The sequence below is a fragment of the Oncorhynchus gorbuscha genome, linkage group LG02 (assembly GCF_021184085.1).
Source record: "Oncorhynchus gorbuscha isolate QuinsamMale2020 ecotype Even-year linkage group LG02, OgorEven_v1.0, whole genome shotgun sequence".
Classification (NCBI taxonomy): domain Eukaryota; kingdom Metazoa; phylum Chordata; class Actinopteri; order Salmoniformes; family Salmonidae; genus Oncorhynchus; species Oncorhynchus gorbuscha.
Window position 1 is genome coordinate 63,073,062 of NC_060174.1, and position 21,265 is coordinate 63,094,326.

Genomic DNA, 21,265 nt, shown 5'->3' on the forward strand with positions numbered 1-21,265 from the left:
AGTAGCAGTCTACCTGTCATTTTAATTCGATCTTCCATTAGATACTTCCTAACTTTTGCCACACACGGAAGCTTTTGCTGACTTATGATTGGCCAACAACCACAAGCTACCTCTTGTGAAATGCAAGAGCAGCAGCATACATTATAAAATGTATCTCCCTCTCTCTACTGCAGCAGTCGCGTTAGGATCTGTACCGGCCCTTCCGGTCAAGTCAGTGTAAAGTACACATACCCATGACAATCATATCAGATCTGACCCAGACCCGTGACATTATTTAGAATTCTGAATCTGGACCCACTCGGGTCTTGGGTACAGGTGGATCCGTGAAGAGCTCTAGTCCCTAACCTTAACCCATACCGAACCTTGTAACTTAACCCGCAGCCATGCCAAATGGGCTTCTTCGTTGGACATGCGCAAGCAGATTGTCGTGTTTCGCTTAAAGCGGCAATCAGCTATTCATACAATAACCATGCCTCACCTCACCCCTATTTCGGTTAAAACTTTTTTTTTTAAATAAACTGAGGGATGGGGCTGGAAAACTGTAACCACTCTCAAATGTATATACAGAGCTATGGATGCAAGGACTGACCATCCATGACATCAACATGATAGCTCTAACCATGTTTTGAGGCTATATTGTGTTTGTTTACATTTACTTTGCTTACAAACATTGGAGTAAAACAAGCTTATATTTTGGGTTCTGATGGGGTACGACAGCTCATTGAGGCATTTCTACGTTATTCTTCAAGCATCAGTGGGTGCATATTCAATTCTGTCATAAAAATGTATGTAGCAACTGCAGATTGCCCCTTTAACAGGTGGTGCCAGGAAAGTCGGTGTATGTTATACCTGGCACCCGCTGTTGGAGGGCAGAGGGGATGGGATATCTGGGAGTTCCGTCTGCAAGTCATCTTCCAACATATCACAATGAATGAGACCGCAGTTTCATTCGCAAAGGATTTCTTGGCTGGTGGAATCGCCGCTGCCATCTCCGAAACGGCGGTTGCTCCCATCGAGAGAGTCAAGCTTCTCCTTCAGGTAGCTATGTTTCCGTAGTAGCTTTGAGACACAACGTCGGGTGTATGTGCATTGGTTGGACTCCCTGAGCTGTGCATCGTTATGGCGACGGAAAATAACCCTACCACAATATTGCCGGATCACAAAAAAAACAACGTATAATCTCTAGGAACTCTACTTACCAGATGTAAAGTTGAATGTGTCCCTCACTATCAATTAAATGTCTGAATGCCAACTTTTATCCCAACTGCACCATACACCTGCTGTGTGGAAAGTGGTAGGAAGTCACGCATGACTGTCTCGCTTTGGGCACCAGGCTTCCCTTGTCTTACTCAAGTATGCTATTAGTCCTATTGTAATTATTTTCCCCTACCTTCCTTACTCCACCACATGGCATAGGCATAGCTCAGTAATACAGCAGTACACTTGTGGTGGAATATAACGCAGGTCAGACAGGTGAATAATGTTGAACTCACACATACCAAAAGGGATTTACAACAAATTAATTCAATGAACAGCCTGTGGAAAAAAACTACCTGCCAATATTTTAAGATTATAATATGAAAAGGTTGTTTTTTGTGGAACAAGTGTGTCATGGACTTAATTACTTAAACTTGAATTAATATACCCACATGGCAGTTGTAGAATTAAATACATGAGTATAGGCTAACATCAACACATAAACAATGAAATGCCATTTAGTTGAGGAAACAGAAGTATGAATCCAGGCTGTATCACAGCCCGGCCGTGATTGGGAGTCCCATAGGGCTGCGCACAATTGTCCCAGCGTCGTCCGGGTTTGGCCTGGGTAGGCCCTCATTGTGAATAAGAATTTGTTCTTAACTGACTTGCCTAGTTAAATAATGGTTAAATCATGTATTTAAAAAAGAAGAAGAAGAAAAGTACATATGAGAGGGGGGCAGTCTTGTCAGAAGTAGGGTTTGGGTGTTTATTTTTATTCTCAGTGCTGGTATAGAGAAGAGGTGGATGCTACAGGTGGTTCTGCCAGTCACTTTCCCTCCACAGGCAGCCAGTCTCAGAAGGTGGACTTGAAGAGGGTGACGGTAAAGTCCAGGCACAGCTGTTCTCTTTGCTCTTGGAGTGTTTGCAGTGTAGTCCATCTGTGTATCTCACTGTGCCCAGGATGATATGTCAAGCCCAGGTCCTTAGCAGATTAGATGAAACCACATGACATTAACAGTAGCTGTAGATAATGTAATGAACAGTGGGGTCTTGGAGGGTGGTTGATCATGGAGGACATCAGGTGGCTCCAGGTCTGGGGAAGGGATACGGTACACGTCTCAGAGCATGGCAGAAACCCTCGATTCTGAAGAGCAAGAGCAGAATAAAAGGGAAAGATATAGGGGCATAGAAGGATGCAGAAAGAAAACACACAGGTTACAGGTAGACCCTAGACCCACTCCAATTCGTGTACTGCCCCAACAGATGCACAGATGATGCAATCTCAATCGCACTCCACACTGCCCTTGCTCGTCTGGAGAACAGGAACACCTATGTGAGAATGCTGTTCATTGACTTCAGCTCAGCGTTCAACACCATAGTGCCCACAAAGCTCATCACTGGGTCTAAACACCTCCTTCTGCAACTGGATCCTGGACTTCCTGACGGGCTGACCGTAGGTGGTAAGGGTAGGCAACAACACATCTGCCACGCTGATCCTCAACACTGGGGCACATCAGGGGTGCGTGCTTAGTCCCCTCCTGTACTCCCTGTTCATCCACGACCTCATCCTCAATGTGAGCACGACAAAGGAGCTTATCGTTGACTACAGGAAAAGGAGGGCCGAACAGGCACCCATTAACATTGACGTGGCTGTAGTGGAGCGGGTCGAGAGTTTCAAGTTCCTTAGTGTTCATGTAACCAACAAACTATCATGGTCCAAACACACCAGGAAACTTGTGAAGAGGGCACAACAACACCGTTCCCACTCAGGAGACTGCAAAGATTTGGCATGGGTCCCCAGATGCTCAAAATGTTCTACAGCTTCACCATCTAGAGCATCCTGACCGGTTGCATCACCGCCTGGTATGGCAGCTGCTCGGCATCTGACTGTAAGGCACTACAGAGGGTAGTGCATACGGCCCAGTTCATCACTGGGGCCAAGCTTCCTGCCATCCAGGACCTATATATACTAGGCAGTGTCAGAGGAAGGCCCAAACAATGTTCAAAGACTCCAGTCACCCAAGTCATAGACTGTTCTCTCTGCTACCGCACGGCAAGCGGTTACAGAGGGCCAAGTCTAGGTCCAAAAGGCTCCTTAACAGCTTCTACCCCCAAGCCATAAGACACCTGAACAATTAATCAAATGGCCACCCAGACTTTTTACATTGACACCCCCCCATTTTGTTTTTTCACTGCTGCTACTCACTGTTTATTATCTATACATTGTCATATTACCACTACCTACATGTACAAATTACCTTGACTGATCTGTACCCCGCACATTGGCTCGGTACCGGTACATCCTGTAGATAGCCCCATTATTGTTATTTTATTGTGTTAATTTGTATTTTTTACTTTATTCAGTAAATATTTTCTTAACTCTTTCTTGAACTGCATTGTTGGTTAAAGGCTTGGAAGTAAGCATTTCATGGTAAGGCCTGTTGTATTCCGCACGTGACAAATAAAATTAGAATTGATCCAGGCCAAGTTGAATTGTCCCCATATTGCACCTATCCCATCTGCTCAGGTCTACACAAGTGTATATGGTGTAAGGGCAAGGGTTGATTTAGGATTCAGGGATAAGCTCTTTCTCAATTTGTCTTTCTTCGATTCCTTACGTCCTCTTCACCTCTAAATGTTTTGTGGTAGTTTTTACCCCTTTTTCTCCACAATTTCGTGATATCCAATTGGTAGTTACAGTCGTGTCCCATCACTGCAACTCTGGTACAGACTCTGGAGAGAATGCCAATAGTGTGCAAAACTGTCATCAAGGCAAAGGGTGGCTATTTGAAGAATGTCAAATATAAAATATTAGGTTACTTTTTTGGTTACTACATGATTCCATATGTGTTATTTCATAGTTTTGATGTCTTCACTATTATTCTACAATGTAGAAAATAGTAAAAGTTAAGAAAAACCCTTGAATGAGTAGGTGTTCTAAAACTTTTGACCGGTTGTGTAAACTATAAAGGCATCACTATAACCATGTTACTACATATAATGGGCTGAAACTAAAGCACCACTAGGTGGAAGTATTAACACATGAATGCCTAGGGCATTATGAAGGATTGAATGGATGGAATATGATTAATTCCTATAAGGACCCCGGAAAGAGTGGGACCTAATTCAATTTCCAACGTTACGTGCTCCGGTGCCATCTTAGGCTTGACCAACTAATAATTACTAACTCTCTTGACAGGCCAAATGCACTGAAAAGGCACATTAACGTGCTACAATACTTGGTATGCATATATAATATATAATACACAGAGTGTAAGAACACTCTTCTAACTGAAATGACTGGTATGACAGCGTCAAGGCATCCAATAATAAATGAATACCACAGATGGGCTGCACATGTTACAAACCCACTGCAGTAATAATGTTTACTAAAGGAATGATTCGTCACACCAAGAGTGAGAACAGAGAGGCAATCTTTCGTAAAAACCCACGTGTGACTTACTTACCGACTAGTGTCTGGGAATGTTTTGCTACACATTTACCACGTTGGAGGGTATATCCGTGGTCAGTGGATGGTTCTGAAAATAAATGAGTTGTTGGCATCATCAAGCTGTGTGCAGGAAATAATTATATCCAATTGTTAGATGCTACAGTGGTTCTTTCTTTAAAAGTTACAAGCTTATGCCGCGACCTTTAGTGGTAGATGGTGGCATTCTGTCATTGCACCACACTATCACAAGGGGGAGTTAGAACGCTGATCTATCGGTAGTCTAAACTGTGGCACAAATTGATCTTTTCATAAATTAAAGGAGGCGTTTTCAGTCTGAGAGTCTCTCTTCTCTGGCAATGGAGTCCTGCATCAGGCAACAACAAAATAAGAGAGAACTTGGGTAAATATGGGGGAATTACACTTGACATGTGGACTGACGGTTTTCGAAAAATAGGTACGGTGGGCTTTTGGTTTCTCTCCCTCTAAAAACAGAAATAAATAATTCTAAATAACAAACTGTCTATTTACAAATTGTCGTTGACAATGTCTCACCCCATGTTCAAGAATGGCCTTTTTCCCTTTATTCAGATTACAAACGCTCACTTTTTTCACTCTCCAAAATATTGCTATTTTTTTAAACAAGCCATAGAAAGTTGGTTGCAATTTCAGTTTAATCCACCAGAAAATACAGAACAAATAATACAATAAACATTGTGGTTAAACTCAAATATACTAATTGATTTTTTAAAAATGTATTAATTGGAAGCTTTATCAAGAGGAAGGGGGGAAAGGTAAGGAACTTGTCTGTCAGCCCTGCATTAAAGACCAGAATTGGTTAAAGAAAATTGTGATAAATAAAAATATATACCAGTTTAAAAAAAAATATATATATATATACCATTTAAGGACCAAAAAATTGATAGCTGTGCCATATAGATTTCAAAATAGTTGAGAAGAGATTTTCAATGTACCGATTTCATGGCACATGATTTATGAATTGATACGCAATTTTCCGTTCCTCCTGAGAGCCATAATCTGCTCACTTAAATGAATAGAGATCCTGGTCATGGTGCTACAGTATGTTGTTACAGCATAGGACAATCGGCGATCTGCTGCTTAAGGCCAATTATAATCTGGAGTCACACCTTTTCAGTACTCCTCACCCTGCCTTAAACTCCACCCTTAAAACAGTTACCATTAAAAAAATAGCTTTTTATTTCAAAAAATGACATGGCGACCAAAGACCCAAAGAGACAGTGCAAGAGGCGTCACTACAGGCTGTATCACATCCAGCCGTGATTGGGAGTCCAATAGGGCGGCGCACAATTGGCCCAGCATCGTCTGGGTTTGGCCGGAGTAGGCCGTCATTGTAAATAAAAATGTGTTCTTAACTGACTTGCCTAGTTAAATAAATAAACTAAATAAAAAGAGGACAGACGAAATGGACATAGTTTTCATCAATCAATCAATCAAATTAATTTATATAGCCCTTCGTACATCAGCTGATATCTCAAAGTGCTGTACAGAAACCCAGCCTAAAACCCCATACAGCAAGCAATGCATGTGTAGAAGCACGGTGGCTAGGAAAAACTCCCTAGAAAGGCCAAAACCTAGGAAGAAACCTAGAGAGGAACCAGGCTATGTGGGGTGGCCAGTCCTCTTCTGGCTGTGCCGGGTGGAGATTATAAAAGAACATGGCCAAGATGTTCAAATTTTCATAAATGACCAGCATGGTCCAATAATAACAAGGCAGAACAGTTGAAACTGGAGCAGCAGCACGGCCAGGTGGACTGGGGACAGCAAGGAGTCATCGTGTCAGGTAGTCCTGAGGCATGGTCCTAGGGCTCAGGTCCTCCAAGAGAGAGAAAGAAAGAAAGAAAGAGAGAATTAGAGAGAGCACACTTAAATTCACACAGAACACCGAATAGGACAGGAGAAGTACTCCAGATATAACAAACTGACCCTAGCCCCCGACACAAACTACACCCATACGTAGAATGTATGCACACATGACTGTAAGTCGCTTTGGATAAAAGCGTCTGCTAAATGGCATATATTATTATTATTATTATTACTGCAGCATAAATACTGGAGGCTGAGACAGGAGGGGTCAGGAGACACTGGCCCCATCCGAGGACACCCCCAGACAGGGCCAAACAGGAAAGATATAACCCCACCCACTTTGCCAAAGTACAGCCCCCACACCACTAGAGGGATATCTTCAACCACCAACTTACCATCCTGAGACAAGGCCGAGTATAGCCCACAAAGATCTCCGCCACGGCACAACACAAGGGGGGCGCCAACCCAGACAGGAAGATCACATCAGTGACTCAACCCACTCGGGTGACGCACCCCTCCCAGGGACGGTATGAAAGAGCCCCAGTAAGCCAGTAACTCAGCCCCTGTAATAGGGTTAGAGGCAGAGAATCCCAGTGGAAAGAGAGGAACCGGCCAGGCAGAGACAGCAAGGGCAGTTCGTTGCTCCAGAGCCATTCCGTTCACCTTCACGCTCCTGGGTCAGACTACACTCAATCATATGACCCACTGAAGAGATGAGTCTTCAGTAAAGACTTAAAGGTTGAGACCGAGTTTGCATCTCTTACATGGGTAGGCAGACCGTTCCATAAAAATGGAGCTCTATAGGAGAAAGCCCTGCCTCCAGCTGTTTGCTTAGAAATTCTAGGGACAATTAGGAGGTCTGCGTCTTGTGACCGTAGCGTACATGTAGGTATGTACGGCAGGACCAAATCAGAGAGATAGGTAAGAGCAAGCCCATGTAATTCTTTGTAGGTTAGCACTAAAACCTTGAAATCAGCCCATGCTTTGACAGGAAGCCAGTGTAGGGAGGCTAGCACTGGAGTAATATGATCACATTTTTTGGTTCTAGTCAGGATTCTAGCAGCCGTATTTAGCACTAACTGAAGTTTATTTAGTGCTTTATCCGGGTAGCCGGAAAGTAGAGCATTGCAGTAGTCTAACCTAGAAGTGACAAAAGCATGGATTAATTTTTCTACATCATTTTTGGACAGAAAGTTTCAGATTTTTGCAATGTTACGTAGATGGAAAAAAGCTGTCCTTGAAATGGTCTTGATATGTTCTTCAAAAGAGAGATCAGGGTCCAGAGTAACGGCGAGGTCCTTCACAGTTTTATTTGAGATGACTGTACAACCATTAAGATTAATTGTCAGATTCAACAGAAGATCTCTTTGTTTCTTGGGACCTAGAACAAGCATCTCTGTTTTGCCCGAGTTTAAAAGTAGAAAGTTTGCAGCCATACACTTCCTTATGTCTGAAACACATGCTTCTAGCGAGGGCAATTTTGGGGCTTCACCATGTTTCATTGAAATGTACAGCTGTGTGTCATCCGCATAGCAGTGAAAGTTAACATTATGTTTTCGAATGACATCCCCAAGAGGTAAAATATATAGTGAAAACAATAGTGGTCCTAAAACGGAACCTTGACGAACACCGAAATGTACAGTTGATTTGTCAGAGGACAAACCATTCACAGAGACAAACTGATATCAAACTGATATCTTTCTGACAGATAAGATCTAAACCAGGCCAGAACTTGTCCGTGTAGACCAATTTGGGTTTCCAATCTCTCCAAAAGAACGTGGTGATCGATGGTATCAAAAGCAGCACTAAGGTCTAGGAGCACGAGGACAGATGCAGAGCCTCGGTCTGATGCCATTAAAAGGTCATTTTACCACCTTCACAAGAGCAGTCTCAGTGCTATGATGGGGTCTAAAACCAGACTGAAGCATTTCGTATACATTGTTTGTCTTCAGGAAGGCAGTGAGTTGCTGCGCAACAGCCTTTTCTAAAATGTTTGAGAGGAATGGAAGATTCGATATATGCCGATATAGTTTTTTATATTTTCTGGGTCAAGGTTTGGCTTTAGCTCGGGTATTTTCTGTGTACCAGGGAGCTAGTTTCTTATGAGAAATGTTTTTAGTTTTTAGGGGTGCAACTGCATCTAGGGTATTGCGCAAGGTTAAATTGAGTTCCTCAGTTAGGTGGTTAACTGATTTTTGTCCTCTGGCGTCCTTGGGTAGACAGAGGGAATCTGGAAGGACATCAAGGAATCTTTGTGTTGTCTGAATTTATAGCACGACTTTTGAGATTATTTGTTGCAATTGCAAACGTAATAAAATGGTGGTCCGATAGTCCAGGATTATGAGGAAAAACATTAAGATCCACAACATTTATTCCATGGGACAAAACTAGGTCCAGAGTATGTCTGTGACAGTGAGTGGGTCCAGAGACATGTTGGACAAAACCCACTGAGTCGATGATGGCTCCGAAAGCCTTTTGGAGTGGGTCTGTGGACTTTTCCATGTGAATATTAAAGTCACCAAAGATTATAATATTATCTGCTATGACTACAAGGTCCGATAGAAATTCAGGGAACTCAATGAGGAACGCTGTATATGGCCCAGGAGGCCTGTAAAACAGTAGCTATAAAAAGTAGGCTGCATAGATTTCATGACTAGAAGCTCAAAAGAAGAAAACGTCTTTTTTGTTGTTGTTGTAAATTGACATTTGCTATCGTAAATGTTAGCAACACCTCCGCCTTTGCGGGATGCACGAGGGATATGGTCACTAGTGTAGCCAGGAGGTGAGGCCTCATTTAACACAGTAAATTCATCAGGCTTAAGCCATGTTTCAGTCAGGCCAATCACATCAAGATTATGATCAGTGATTAGTTCATTGACTATAATTGCCTTTGAAGTAAGGGATCTAACATTAAGTAGCCCTATTTTGAGATGTGAGGTATCATCTCTTTCAATAATGACAGGAATGGAGAAGATCTTTATCCTAGTGAGATTGCTAAGGCGAACACCGCCATGTTTAGTTTTGCCCAACCTAGGTCGAGGCACAGACACGGTCTCAATGGTGATAGCTGAGCTGACTACACTGACTGTGCTAGTGACAGACTCCACTATGCTGGCAGGCTGGCTAAAAGCCTGCTGCCTGGCCTGCACCCTATTTCATTGTGGAGCTAGAGGAGTTAGAGCCCTGTCTATGTTGGTAGATAAGATGAGAGCACCCCTCCAGGTAGGATGGAGTCCGTCACTCCTCAGCAGGTCAGGCTTGGTCCTGTTTGTGGGTGAGTCCCAGAAAGAGGGCCAATTATCTACAAATTCTATCTTTTGGGAGGGGCAGAAAACAGTTTTCAACCAGCGATTGAGTTGTGAGACTCTGCTGTAGAGCTCATCACTCCCCCTAACTGGGAGGGGGCCAGAGACAATTAGTCGATGCCGACACATCTTTCTAGCTGATTTACACGCTGAAGCTATGTTGCGCTTGGTGATCGCTGACTGTTTCATCCTAACATCGTTGTTGCCGACATGGATAACAATATCTCTATACTCTCTACACTCGCCAGTTTTAGCTTTAGCCAGCACCATTTTCAGATTAGCCTTAACGTCGGTAGCCCTGCCCCTTGGTAAACAGTGTATGATCGCTGGATGATTTGTTTTAAGTCTAATACTGCGGGTAATGGAGTTGCCAATGACTAGAGTTTTCAATTTGTCAGAGCTAATGGTGGGAAGCTTCGGCGTCTCAGACCCCGTAACGGGAGGAGTAGAGACAAGAGAAGGCTCGGCCTCTGACTCCGACTCGCTGCTTAATGGGGAAAACCGGATGAAAGTTTCTGTCGGCTGATTGAGCGACACCAGTTGAGCATTCCTACAGCATTTCCTTCCAGAAACCGTGAGAAAGTTGTCCGGCTGCGGGGACCGTGCGAGGGGATTTATACGAACGTTACTATCTGTACTTATTGGTGGCACAGACGCTGTTTCATCCTTTCCTACACTGAAATTACCCTTGCCTAACGATTGCGTCTGAAGCTGGGCTTGTAGCACAGCTATCCTCGCCGTAAGGCGATCCTTCTCCTGTATATTATGAGTACAGCGACTGCAATTAGAAGGCATCATGTTAATGTTACTACTTAGCTTCGGCTGTTGGAGGTCCTGACGAACCATGTCCAGATAAAGCGTCCGGAGTGAAAAATATAAACAGTAATTAAAAAGTAAAAACCGTAAAGTTGTCAGGTAGCAAAATAGGTTGGCAACAAAACGCACAGCAACACGTAAACAAGTCTGCAAGTTGTGACCGGAATAAGAAAACTAGATAAGAAATGTAATAATACATTCATAAGATAACTTTTTCACTCCAAGAACAAAATCTATCCTAGTTTCACGCCCTGACCTTAGAGAGCCTTTTTATTTCTCTATTTGGTTAAGTCGGAGTGTGATTTGGGTGGGCAATCTAGTTCTTATTTCGTTGTTTGGCCTGGTATGGTTCCCAATCAGATGCAGCTGTCTATCATTGTCTCTGATTGGGGATCATACTTAGGCAGCCTTTTTCCCACCTGTGTTGGTGGGTAATTATATATTTTCTGTGAGTGTTTGTGTGTGGTTGCTTTCTGCACTGCATATAGCTTTACGTTCGTTTTGCATTTTGTTGTTTTTTGGTGTCATTTAAAATAAAAGTATAATGTACGCCTACAACGCTGCACCTTGGTCTCCTTCTCATGTAACAGACGATCCCACCACATAAAGACCAAGCAGCGTGCGCCAACTTGGAAGACGAGCTGGACCGGGGAGGAGATTATGGCAGGGGACAAGACCCTGTCATGGAAGCAAGCGGAGGCAGCGAAGAAGATCAACGACGACTCCGGGGGACGCAACCAAGACGCAAGCATGAGCGGCAATGCTCCCTAAAGCGAGTGTGGGGGCACACTGGGTGGTTGGCTGAGCCAGGTTTCAGACCAGACCCAACTCCCCGCACTCGCTTTAGGTAGCGTGTGACCGTTCAGGCACCATGTTATGCGTTGACCAGGAGTGTCTCCAGTGCGCATTCACAGCCTGGTGCGCTCGATGCCAGCTCCTAGCACTTGCCGTGCTAAAGTGAGCATCCAGCCAGGACGGGTTGTGCCGGCTCAGCGCTCCTGGTCTCCAGTGCGCCTCCTCGGCCCAGGATATCCTGCGCCGGCTCTGGGCACTGTGTCTCCGGTGTGCCTTCACAGCCCAGAACATCCTGTGCCAGTGCCCCGCATTTGCCGGGTCTAGGGTGAGGATCCAGCCAGGACGGGTTGTGCCGGCTCTGCATGCCAGACCTCCGGTGCGTCTCCACGGCCCAGTATATCCTGGGCCAGCTCCACGCACCCGGTCTCCTGTGCGTCTGCCCAGCCCGGTAATCCCTGTGCCAGCTCTACGCACCAGACCTCCAGTGTGTCTCCCCAGCCTGTTAAGCCCTGTGCCAGCTCTACGCACCAGGCATCCAGTGTGTCTCCCCAGCCTGGTAAGCCCTGTGCCAGCTCTACGCACCAGGTCTCCAGTGCATCTCTCCAGCCCGGTGTGTCCTGTGCCAGCTCTATGCACCCAGCCTCCAGTGATGATCCATGGCCCGAAGCCTGCAGTGATGATCCATGGCCCGAAGCCTGTAGTGATGATCCATGGCCCGGAGTCTCCAGTGATGATCCATGGCCCAAAGCCTGCAGTGATGATCCACGGCACGAAACCTGCAGTGATGGTCCACAGGCCGGAACCTCCTGAGACGGTCCACAGTATGGAACCTCCAACGACGGTCCACAGTCCGGAACCTCCGACGATCCACAGTCCGGAACCTCCAACGACGATCCACAGTCCGGAACCTCCTGAGACGGTCTGCAGTCCAGAGTCTCCGTCGATGGTCTGCAGTCCAGAGCCTCCAGCGGCGGTCAGCAGTCCAGAGCCTCCGGCGATGATCCACGGTCCGGTTCCTCCATCAATGATCCATGGTCAATTGTACACACACAAAAACAAATATTTGAGATCTGTCCCTAAATGCAATATATTTTTTCTTGAAATCCAATATGCTATAAAATCTCTAGAATTAGTCAATAACAACAAAAAACACTGTATTCTGACAACTCTATCAAGTTTATACAACTGTAACTCCTGCCTTTTATCTTTTTTTATTTACTTTTAATGTTATTTTATGTTTATTCAGAAAGAATATATACATGTAGTGATGTCTTATGGTTGTATTGTAATTTGAAATGTTATATTAAAAATAATTATAAAAAACATTAGCTAGCTAGCTAACAGTACACTTTAACTTGAAGTGAAAATACTTTGTCAAAATGAGAGTGGAGTCTTTTGTTAAGACATGTAGCTAGCTAAACAATGGACCATAATCACAACTCATGACGTTACTACCCTGCATGAATCTGCAGGTAGCTAACCAACCAGGTTCTATGGCTATAACTAGTCAATCAAATGTGTCTGAGATACAAAGAATAAGATCATACACATAACGTTAGATAGCGACCCACCCAGCTAACGTCAGCTAGCTAACAGTACACTTGAAATGAAACAACTTTCTGTCAAAATTAGAAACATGTCATATCTGAATATCTTACCAGTATACATCATGGTTGGACGCGTCTCCTGTCTGATGCCATGCATGGTTGCCTTAGTTTGACGATGTAATCCAGACTGGTGTTTTCTCCATCTCCTCAGCTATCATACTCGAATTCCACTGATTTCAAAAAAACATACTGACCAGCTCCAATATACAGACGCGTGCTATATGGTAGACCAATCCAAACTCATCTCTCGGCATGTCCAGCCCACTCATTATCTCAGTCAATCATGGTTAGCGGGAAGGTTGCTCTCTTTTTCTGTAACTAAACCAACCGGGCACGTAATTTAACAGTTTTATTCGTATTTACAGAGTCTACCAGATCAGAGGCAGTAGAGTACCAGGTATGTTCTCTTGATCAAATCAAATTATATTTGTCACATACACATGGTTAGCAGATGTTTATGCGAGTGTAACGAAATGCTTCTGCTTCTAGTTTCGACTATGCAGTAATATCTAACAAGTAATCTAACCTAACAATTTCACAAAAACTACCTTATACACACAAGGGTAAAGGAATGAATAAGAATATGTACATAACAATATATGAATGAGTGATGGCCGAACAGTAATATATATAATAATAATAATAACAGCATAGGCAAGATGCAGTAGATGGTATAGAGTACAGTATATACATATGAGATGAGTAATGTAGGGCATGTAAACATTAGTGTCATTGTTTAAAGTGGCTAGTGATACATTTATTACATAATTTATTTCCATTATTAAAGTGGCTAGAGTTGAGTCAGTATGTTGGCAGCAGCCACTCAGTGTTGGTGATGGCTGTTTAACAGTCTGATGGCCTTGAGATAGAAGCTGTTTTTCAGTCTCTCGGTCCCTGCTTTGATGCACCTGTACTGACCTCGCCTTCTGGATGATAGCGGGGTGAACAGACAGTGGCTCGGGTGGTTGTTGTCCTTGATGATCTTTTTGGCCTTCCTGTGACATCGGTTGGTGTAGGTGTCCTGGAGGGCAGGTAGTTTGCACCCGGTGATGCGTTGTGCAGACCTCACTACCCTCTGGAGAGCCTTACGGTTATGGGCGAGCATTTGCCGTACCAGGCGGTGATACAGAAAAGTAGTAATTTTGCACGCCCAATTTTTCAGTTTTTGATTTGTTAAAAAAGTTTGAAATATCTAATAAATGTCGTTCCACTTCATGATTGTGTCCCACTTATTGTTGATTCTTCTCAAAAAAATACAGTTTTATATCTTTATGTTTGAAGCCTGAAATGTGGCAAAAGGTCACAAAGTTCAAGGGGGCCGAATACTTTCGCAAGGCACTGTATGAGTTGAAGTCAGAATTATTATTATTTATTATATGCCATTTAACTGACGCTTTTATCCAAAGCGACTTACAGTCATATGTGCATACATTCTACGTATGGGTGGTCCCGGGGATCGAACCCACTACCCTGGCGTTACAAGCGCCATGCTCTACCAACTGAGCTACAGAAGTTTACATACACTTAGGTTGGAGTCATTAAAACTTGTTTTTCAACCACTACACATTTCTTTCTAACAAACTATAGTTTTGGCAAGTCGGTTAGGACATCTACTTTGTGCATGACATAAGTAATTTTCCAACAATTGTTTCCAGGCAGATTATTTAACTTATAATTCAATGTATCACAATTCCAGTGGGTCAGAAGTTTACATACACTAAGTTGACTGTGCCTTTAAACAGCTTGGAAAATTCCAGAAAATGATGTTATGGCTTTAGAAGCTTCTGATAGGCTAATTGACATCATTCGAGTCAATTGGAGGTGTACATGTGGATGTATTTCAAGGCCTATCTTCAAACTCAGTGCCTCTTTGCTTGACATCATGGGAGAATCCAAAGAAATTAGCCAAGACCTCAGAAAACAAATTGTAGACCTCCACAAGTCTCATTCACCCTTGTGAGCATTTTCCAAACGCCTGAAGGTACCACATTCATCTGTACAAACAATAGTACCCAAGTAAAAACACCATGGGACCACTCAGCCACTCAGCCATCATACCGCTCAGGAAGGAGACGCGATCTGTCTCCTAGAGATGAATGTAATTTGGTGCGAAAAGTGCAAATCAATCCCAGAACAACAGCAAAGGACCTTGTGAAGATGCTGGAGGAAACGGATACAAATCTATATCCACAGTAAAACGAGTCACATATCAACATAACCTGAAAGGCCACTCAGCAAGGAAGAATACACTGCTCCAAAACCGCCATAAAAAAGCCAGACTACGGTTTGCAACTGCACATCACAAAGCCCTGACCTCAATCCTATAGAAAACTTGTGGGCAGAACTGAAAAAGCGCTGCGAGCAAGGAGGCCTACAAACCTAATTCAGTTACACCAGCTCTGTCAGGAGGAATGGGCCAAAATTCACCCAACTTATTGTGGGAAGCTTGTGGAAGGCTACACGAAACGTTTGACCCAAGTTAAACAATTTAAAGGCAATGCTACCAAATACTAATTGAGTGTATGTAAACTTTTGACCCACTGGGAATGTGATGAAATAAATAAAAGCTGAAATAAATCATTCTCTCTACTATTATTCTGACATTTCACATTCTTAACATAAAGTGGTGATACTAACTGACCTAAGACTGGGAGGTTTTGCTAGGATTAAATGTTAGGAATTGGGAAAAACTGAGTTTCAATTTATTTGGCTACGGTGTATATAAACTTCAACTGTGTATATATATATTTACATGTTTTAAAAATGTGATGGTCTAAGTCCACAACATTGCTTAAACCACATCAATATGATTCTTCATTAACACAGACCCCAAAGCAAATTGGGGAGAAAAATAGGTTTATTCAAATTGAAAAAAATCATAGTTGTTATGCTGAGAAGTAGATGGTAGATGTTCATTCTTCCCTGTCCTCAATGATTATCCACAGAACAAAGTGACAGGATGTAATTTGTAACCCAACCCTAGCATGTGGTGGACAAATTAGAATTCCTTGCAATAAAACTGGGCCAATGGCCAATAACAAGTATCCTGTTTCAGGCTCAATGTATAGACATTTCAGACCAATGAGCTCTTGCCACGTGTAGCTATGAGTCCTGGACTGAAATTCATCCCATGTCTCTGACCCATTAATCATTAAAAACAACTATTCCATTCATCATTAATTCCCTATTACAGAAAAAAAACTATTCCCATTGATTGTTAATTCCTTCTTGAACTTTCGTCCTCTTTGTTGTGTATTTATTCTTCGAATATTGTTACACCTACTAACCAACACTTCAGACAAAGGTTTTTCAATACCTGGTTTACATAGCCATTGTTGCATTAGTTAGTATTTAGTGGTAGATAAGTCTTTCCTAACCTACCAGCTACTGATGTCATTCTTATGCGAGCTGCTCAAAACCAGTTGAGAGCTGCACACCTGCTGCTTGCAGATTATATGTGGTGTGCATGTGAATATATCTCATGTGCTTTGCGATTGTGTAGGCTACTTTGTGCATGACTTCTCTATGGTACTACATAATTGATAAATCGTATACCTCCACTACACTACTTTGATAGGCATCAGTAGGGATTAAAAAGTGAGTATACCCAATGCCCACAGAAAAAAAGTGGTTATACTGCCTTGATCACACCGATGTTGTCATTGTGCAAAATAGTATGCGGCATCATCTGGTTATGTGTGCAACAAAAGTTCAACATTCATCTTCTGCTACCATTTCTGTGAAGCCGTCTACGTATGCACCACACGGAACGCACTGCAACTGCCTCTGCAACGCAATGCTTCAAGGCAAACGCACCGTTCCATTGGAAATTAATGTACTTCTAGTGTACCAAAATGCTAACTCTCTGTTGGTGTGATCGAGGCGTATGGCTTATACCTGTATATACCTTCCACTATACAACAAAAATTGCACTCTCTTACACGAGTGCGTAGTATTACGGTTGCTGTCCTTTCAGAATCCCGAACCTGTCACACACTGAAGGCCTATAGGTTTGCCACCGCGCAAACATGTCTATAATAGATATGAAGGCTGTTAAGATACCGTATTAATGTTTCAAGAAAGGAGTGTATATGTTCGGCCTGACTGAATGGAAATGGATAATAATGAGGTTTTTTATCTGCTGGTCTCGGGAAGAAATTACAAGTCCTCACTGTCTGAGACAGAGTCAATACCTAGTACAAATATATCCGATACCGAAAGAAAATAGAGACACTCGATACGGGGTCTCGAGACCAGACTAGTACTACAACACTGGGTTTCCCGGTAAAACTAGAAGTATTTCAATGTTCTCGATGGACCAGTGTGGATAAAGGTCAAATTTGGAGTACAGTAACATATCCCATCCCTGCATCGAGGTTCGTTTTCCAACCATTATCTCGCGCCGGTTCCACGTTGTCTTAATGTAACCATGATTTCGTTTTGACCCCAGCCCTCATAAAAAAAGATTGCCGTTTTGAAACTGCAGTAAAAGTTCAGTAACTGCTGTCGACTGTGGTATTTTAGATGCAGTAATTGCAGCATACTGCACTCTAACTGTAGTTATACTGCAGTGTACTGCAGTTATAATGCACTCTGACTGCAATCTTTTTTCGTAAGGGAGGGCAGCTCAGTGTAAACAATTGTAACGGTAGGGTCAGTATCTTCCAGCAAGCTACAGCGCTTACAGCTTTACCGTCTTGCCATGTTAAGGGTTGTATTGCACAATTTTCTCCTATTTTTTAACAGGTCCAACATGCCAGCAAGCGGATCACAAAAGACATGCAGTACAAGGGTATCGTCGATTGCATTACCCGCATTCCCAAGGAAGAGGGCTTCCTTGCCTTCTGGAGAGGTAACCTGGCCAATGTCATCCGAGCCTTTCCCTCCCAGGCCCTCAACTTCGCCTTCAAAGACAAGTACAAGACTTTCTTCCTTGACGGTGTAGACAAGCGCAAGCGGTTCTGGAGGTACTTCGCTGGCAACCTGGCCTCTGGTGGCGCTGCAGGAGCCACCTCCCTTTGCTTCGTCTATCCTCTTGATTTCACCAGAACCCGTCTGGGAGCTGATGTCGGAAAGGCCAGAATGAGGGAGTACAATGGTCTAGCAGACTGCTTGGTGAAGACGTTCAGGTGTGACGGTCTGAGGGGTCTGTACCAGGGCTTCGCAGTGTCTGTACAAGGCATCATCATCTACAGAGGTTCCTACTTCGGCATGTATGACACAGCTAAAGGTATATAACTGATAAACATTTTCACAGAAAGTTATTGGTGTCTGGACATTTTATAGATATGCGTGTGGATATGTACTATTTGGTGTGCTTGCAGGAATGTTGCCAGACCCCAAGAACACTTCCATCTTAGTGAGCTGGGCAATCGCTCAGTCTGTAACTACTGTGGCCGGCCTGACCGCCTACCCCTTCGACACCGTCCGTCGTCGTATGATGATGCAGTCTGGCCATAAAAGCGGTGAGTTTACCTGTGACCCAAACCATTTAAGCCCTGTTTCCATTGGCACTTTGAAGTCCACCCAGGTTGGGCTGGCCTTGGTCGGCTATCTCAAATTGTGTTTCCACTGCCTCCAGAAATGAGAAATGATGTCATGTTGCTAGGTATGTGTGACTGCAGCTGGCTTCGCTAATGTTGCTAGCTAGCGAGAAAGATGTTAAATAATTTTATTCACCTTTGCCATACTGTAACTAAAGTGCCAGCAAGACTCAGAGCCATGTATTGCTGGCGTTAGCTAGCAAGCTAAATATAGCGTTGTCTCCAGCATAACAGGCTAGCTAGCTTAATTCCTACCTTGCTTGCCATCGTATTGGCTATTAGCTAGCTAGCTAACCAAGCAAACCAGACGACAGGTTCATATCAAGCTTTCAATACGACCTGGCCAGCTAAAATTCCTGCTAGCTCACGATAGCTAGCAAGGTAGCTTGTTTCAACTCTGATTTCCTCGCTAATGTCAGGTAGCTAGCATTCGTTGGTCGACTGTTCTCATAAAAGTTTGTTTAGTGCAAAAATTAATGAAGGATCCAGCTATGGTGGTAATTCGTGTCATGTCTGTACTGCAGTACTGCTTGTCCATGTGCTAGCTAACAGCAACAAGCCCAGGCAAGTTATCTAACGTTGTGTCAGCATCCAGCAGTGATCAGCTTGGTGGTTGCATAGTCATAGCGTCACCAGTCCGAATTCCAATCGAGCTGGCACCAGTTGTGAAACTGGGATGTACTGGTCCTGGTTTCCCTCGAATTTGAGTATTCCATTCGAACCAGCTCAAATTCGGCCCTAATTTTAAGTGCCAGTGGAAACAGGGCTTTAGTGTTACCACGTTTAAATGAATCGGGAGGACTAGTAGGAACATGCTATTTCAAATACTACTTAATTGGCATAACATCCTAACTTGTGTCGTCTTACATTTTTAAAGCTGATATCATGTATCTTGGGACCATTGACTGCTGGATGAAGATTGCTCGTGATGAGGGTGGAAAGGCCTTCTTCAAGGGAGGCTGGGCCAATGTTCTCCGAGGCATGGGTAGTGCCTTTGTGCTGGTTTTTTACGATGAGCTCAAGAAAGTCCTCTAAATTCCTTTTTTAAAACATCACTGGCTAAGTGTAACACAATTTTTCATGCCTATGGACTGCATTCTGCCTTATTTATTTGAACCCTGCCTTCCTACAGTCTATGGGTAGTGATTATGCGCCGGCCTCAGTTAGATAAAAAGGGACCGCCTTGAAGCTAAACCAAAGGTTTACATACTACAGGCCACTAAGTACACTGGTTTAAATTAAGATATGGATTTCTCACCATTCCTGTAGAGTCTTAGTGGTCCCTTTGATGACATTTAGTGGACATAATTGCCCTATCGCTATGTTTTGACTACTGTGGCCCATGTTTGCTGCCATCTCGTGTGCTATATAATGTGTGCCTCTCCAACTCTCACCATTTTTCCCACTCAAGGCTGTAACTAATTTGTATTTTCTAATACTTCTAACATGGAACAAAGATTTTAAAATGAAAGCCTTTTGACTGCATGGCCTTCGTCAGGGAATACAAAGATCCAATGAGGTCTTCTTTTGAACAAACCTAGTCAGTCCAATTTTGAATAGAATCTAAATTGGATCACATTCACATTTTCTCCTGACACACAAATGGACTATAAATACATAACGTTACCAATTAGTTTACCCTGACCAGATGGACAGGGCCGTTAGGCTGTATGCACCTGCTCTTATTAGTAGCCTACAGTTGACCAGACGGAAAAATTGTCTCGTTTTCATCCCATACAGCATGTCAGATTTCTAATGTTTAGGTGTAGCCTAGGCTGCGGCAACATTTATGTCATGAGTTGCTTGTGTCTGTCCGGAGTGATTATGTGTCCTTTGCTAAATAGATGCAGGAGGAAAGTGCAAAGCCTACTTGAGCGCAAGTGAAAAAATGTGCTGCGTCAACCTCTCTCTTTAATCTAACGTTTAATGGATGATGCGATGGAAGCTATCAAATCATTCAGAATTGTTTTCGACATCCCAGAAAAGATGTTCAGCTTGTAAAGAATCGTAACGTGCAATTACAGGCGGCTTGATGACAGACTCCCTGTTAACCAGCTATACTTTTGATACCATTTGCTAATGAATGCTCTCACATTTTCATACTTCTTTATGAAACTGATCTCAGGCAGAGGTTGACCCTCGCTTTTAATTCGCATGAAAGGAGCTCTTCAACAAAAACTCCACAACATTTTTGGCAGTGTTGGCCATTCTACCATTCTGGCAGAGAAAACTGCACACTCGCGCTGGTAGCTAGCTAGCTACTGAAGTTAGTTAGCTACTGAAGTTAGTGCAATTTATTTAAAGTTGCCTTGCTATCTGGACACAAAAATTAATTATCTCTTGTCATTTGAAAAAAACTCATTTGAATTGAATAATGTCCCAAAAATGCTCAACTATCACTCTTAATCTCTATCCAACAATGTCACCAAGCTTCTCAACCCCCATAATGCTCTGTGGCACAATCCCAATAAAACACACTAGGTTCGTTCTCTGATCCTACATCTATGGTTGGATGGACAACATGTCAGTACATACTGCAAAAGCTTTGATTGTTTGGAGGACGTCCTCCAGAAGTGGTCATAATTACCATGTACAGTGGGGAGAACAAGTATTTGATACACTGCAGATTTTGCAGGTTTTCCTACTTACAAAGCATGTAGAGGTCTGTAATCTAAAACAAAAATCCAGAAAATCACATTGTATGAT

At 43.2% G+C, this 21,265-nt stretch overlaps 1 protein-coding gene across 1 annotated transcript; it reads left to right on the forward strand.

The window, feature by feature from the left end:
- The first annotated feature begins 863 nt into the window (after window positions 1-863).
- On the forward strand, window positions 864-21,175 carry LOC124006452 (ADP/ATP translocase 2-like). Its single transcript, XM_046316476.1, has 4 exons — window positions 864-1,038; window positions 17,763-18,246; window positions 18,341-18,481; window positions 19,437-21,175. The coding sequence occupies exons 1-4, from the start codon at window positions 928-930 to the stop codon at window positions 19,592-19,594; spliced, it is 894 nt and encodes a 297-aa protein (XP_046172432.1). The 5' UTR covers window positions 864-927; the 3' UTR covers window positions 19,595-21,175.
- The last annotated feature ends 90 nt before the right edge of the window (window positions 21,176-21,265 follow it).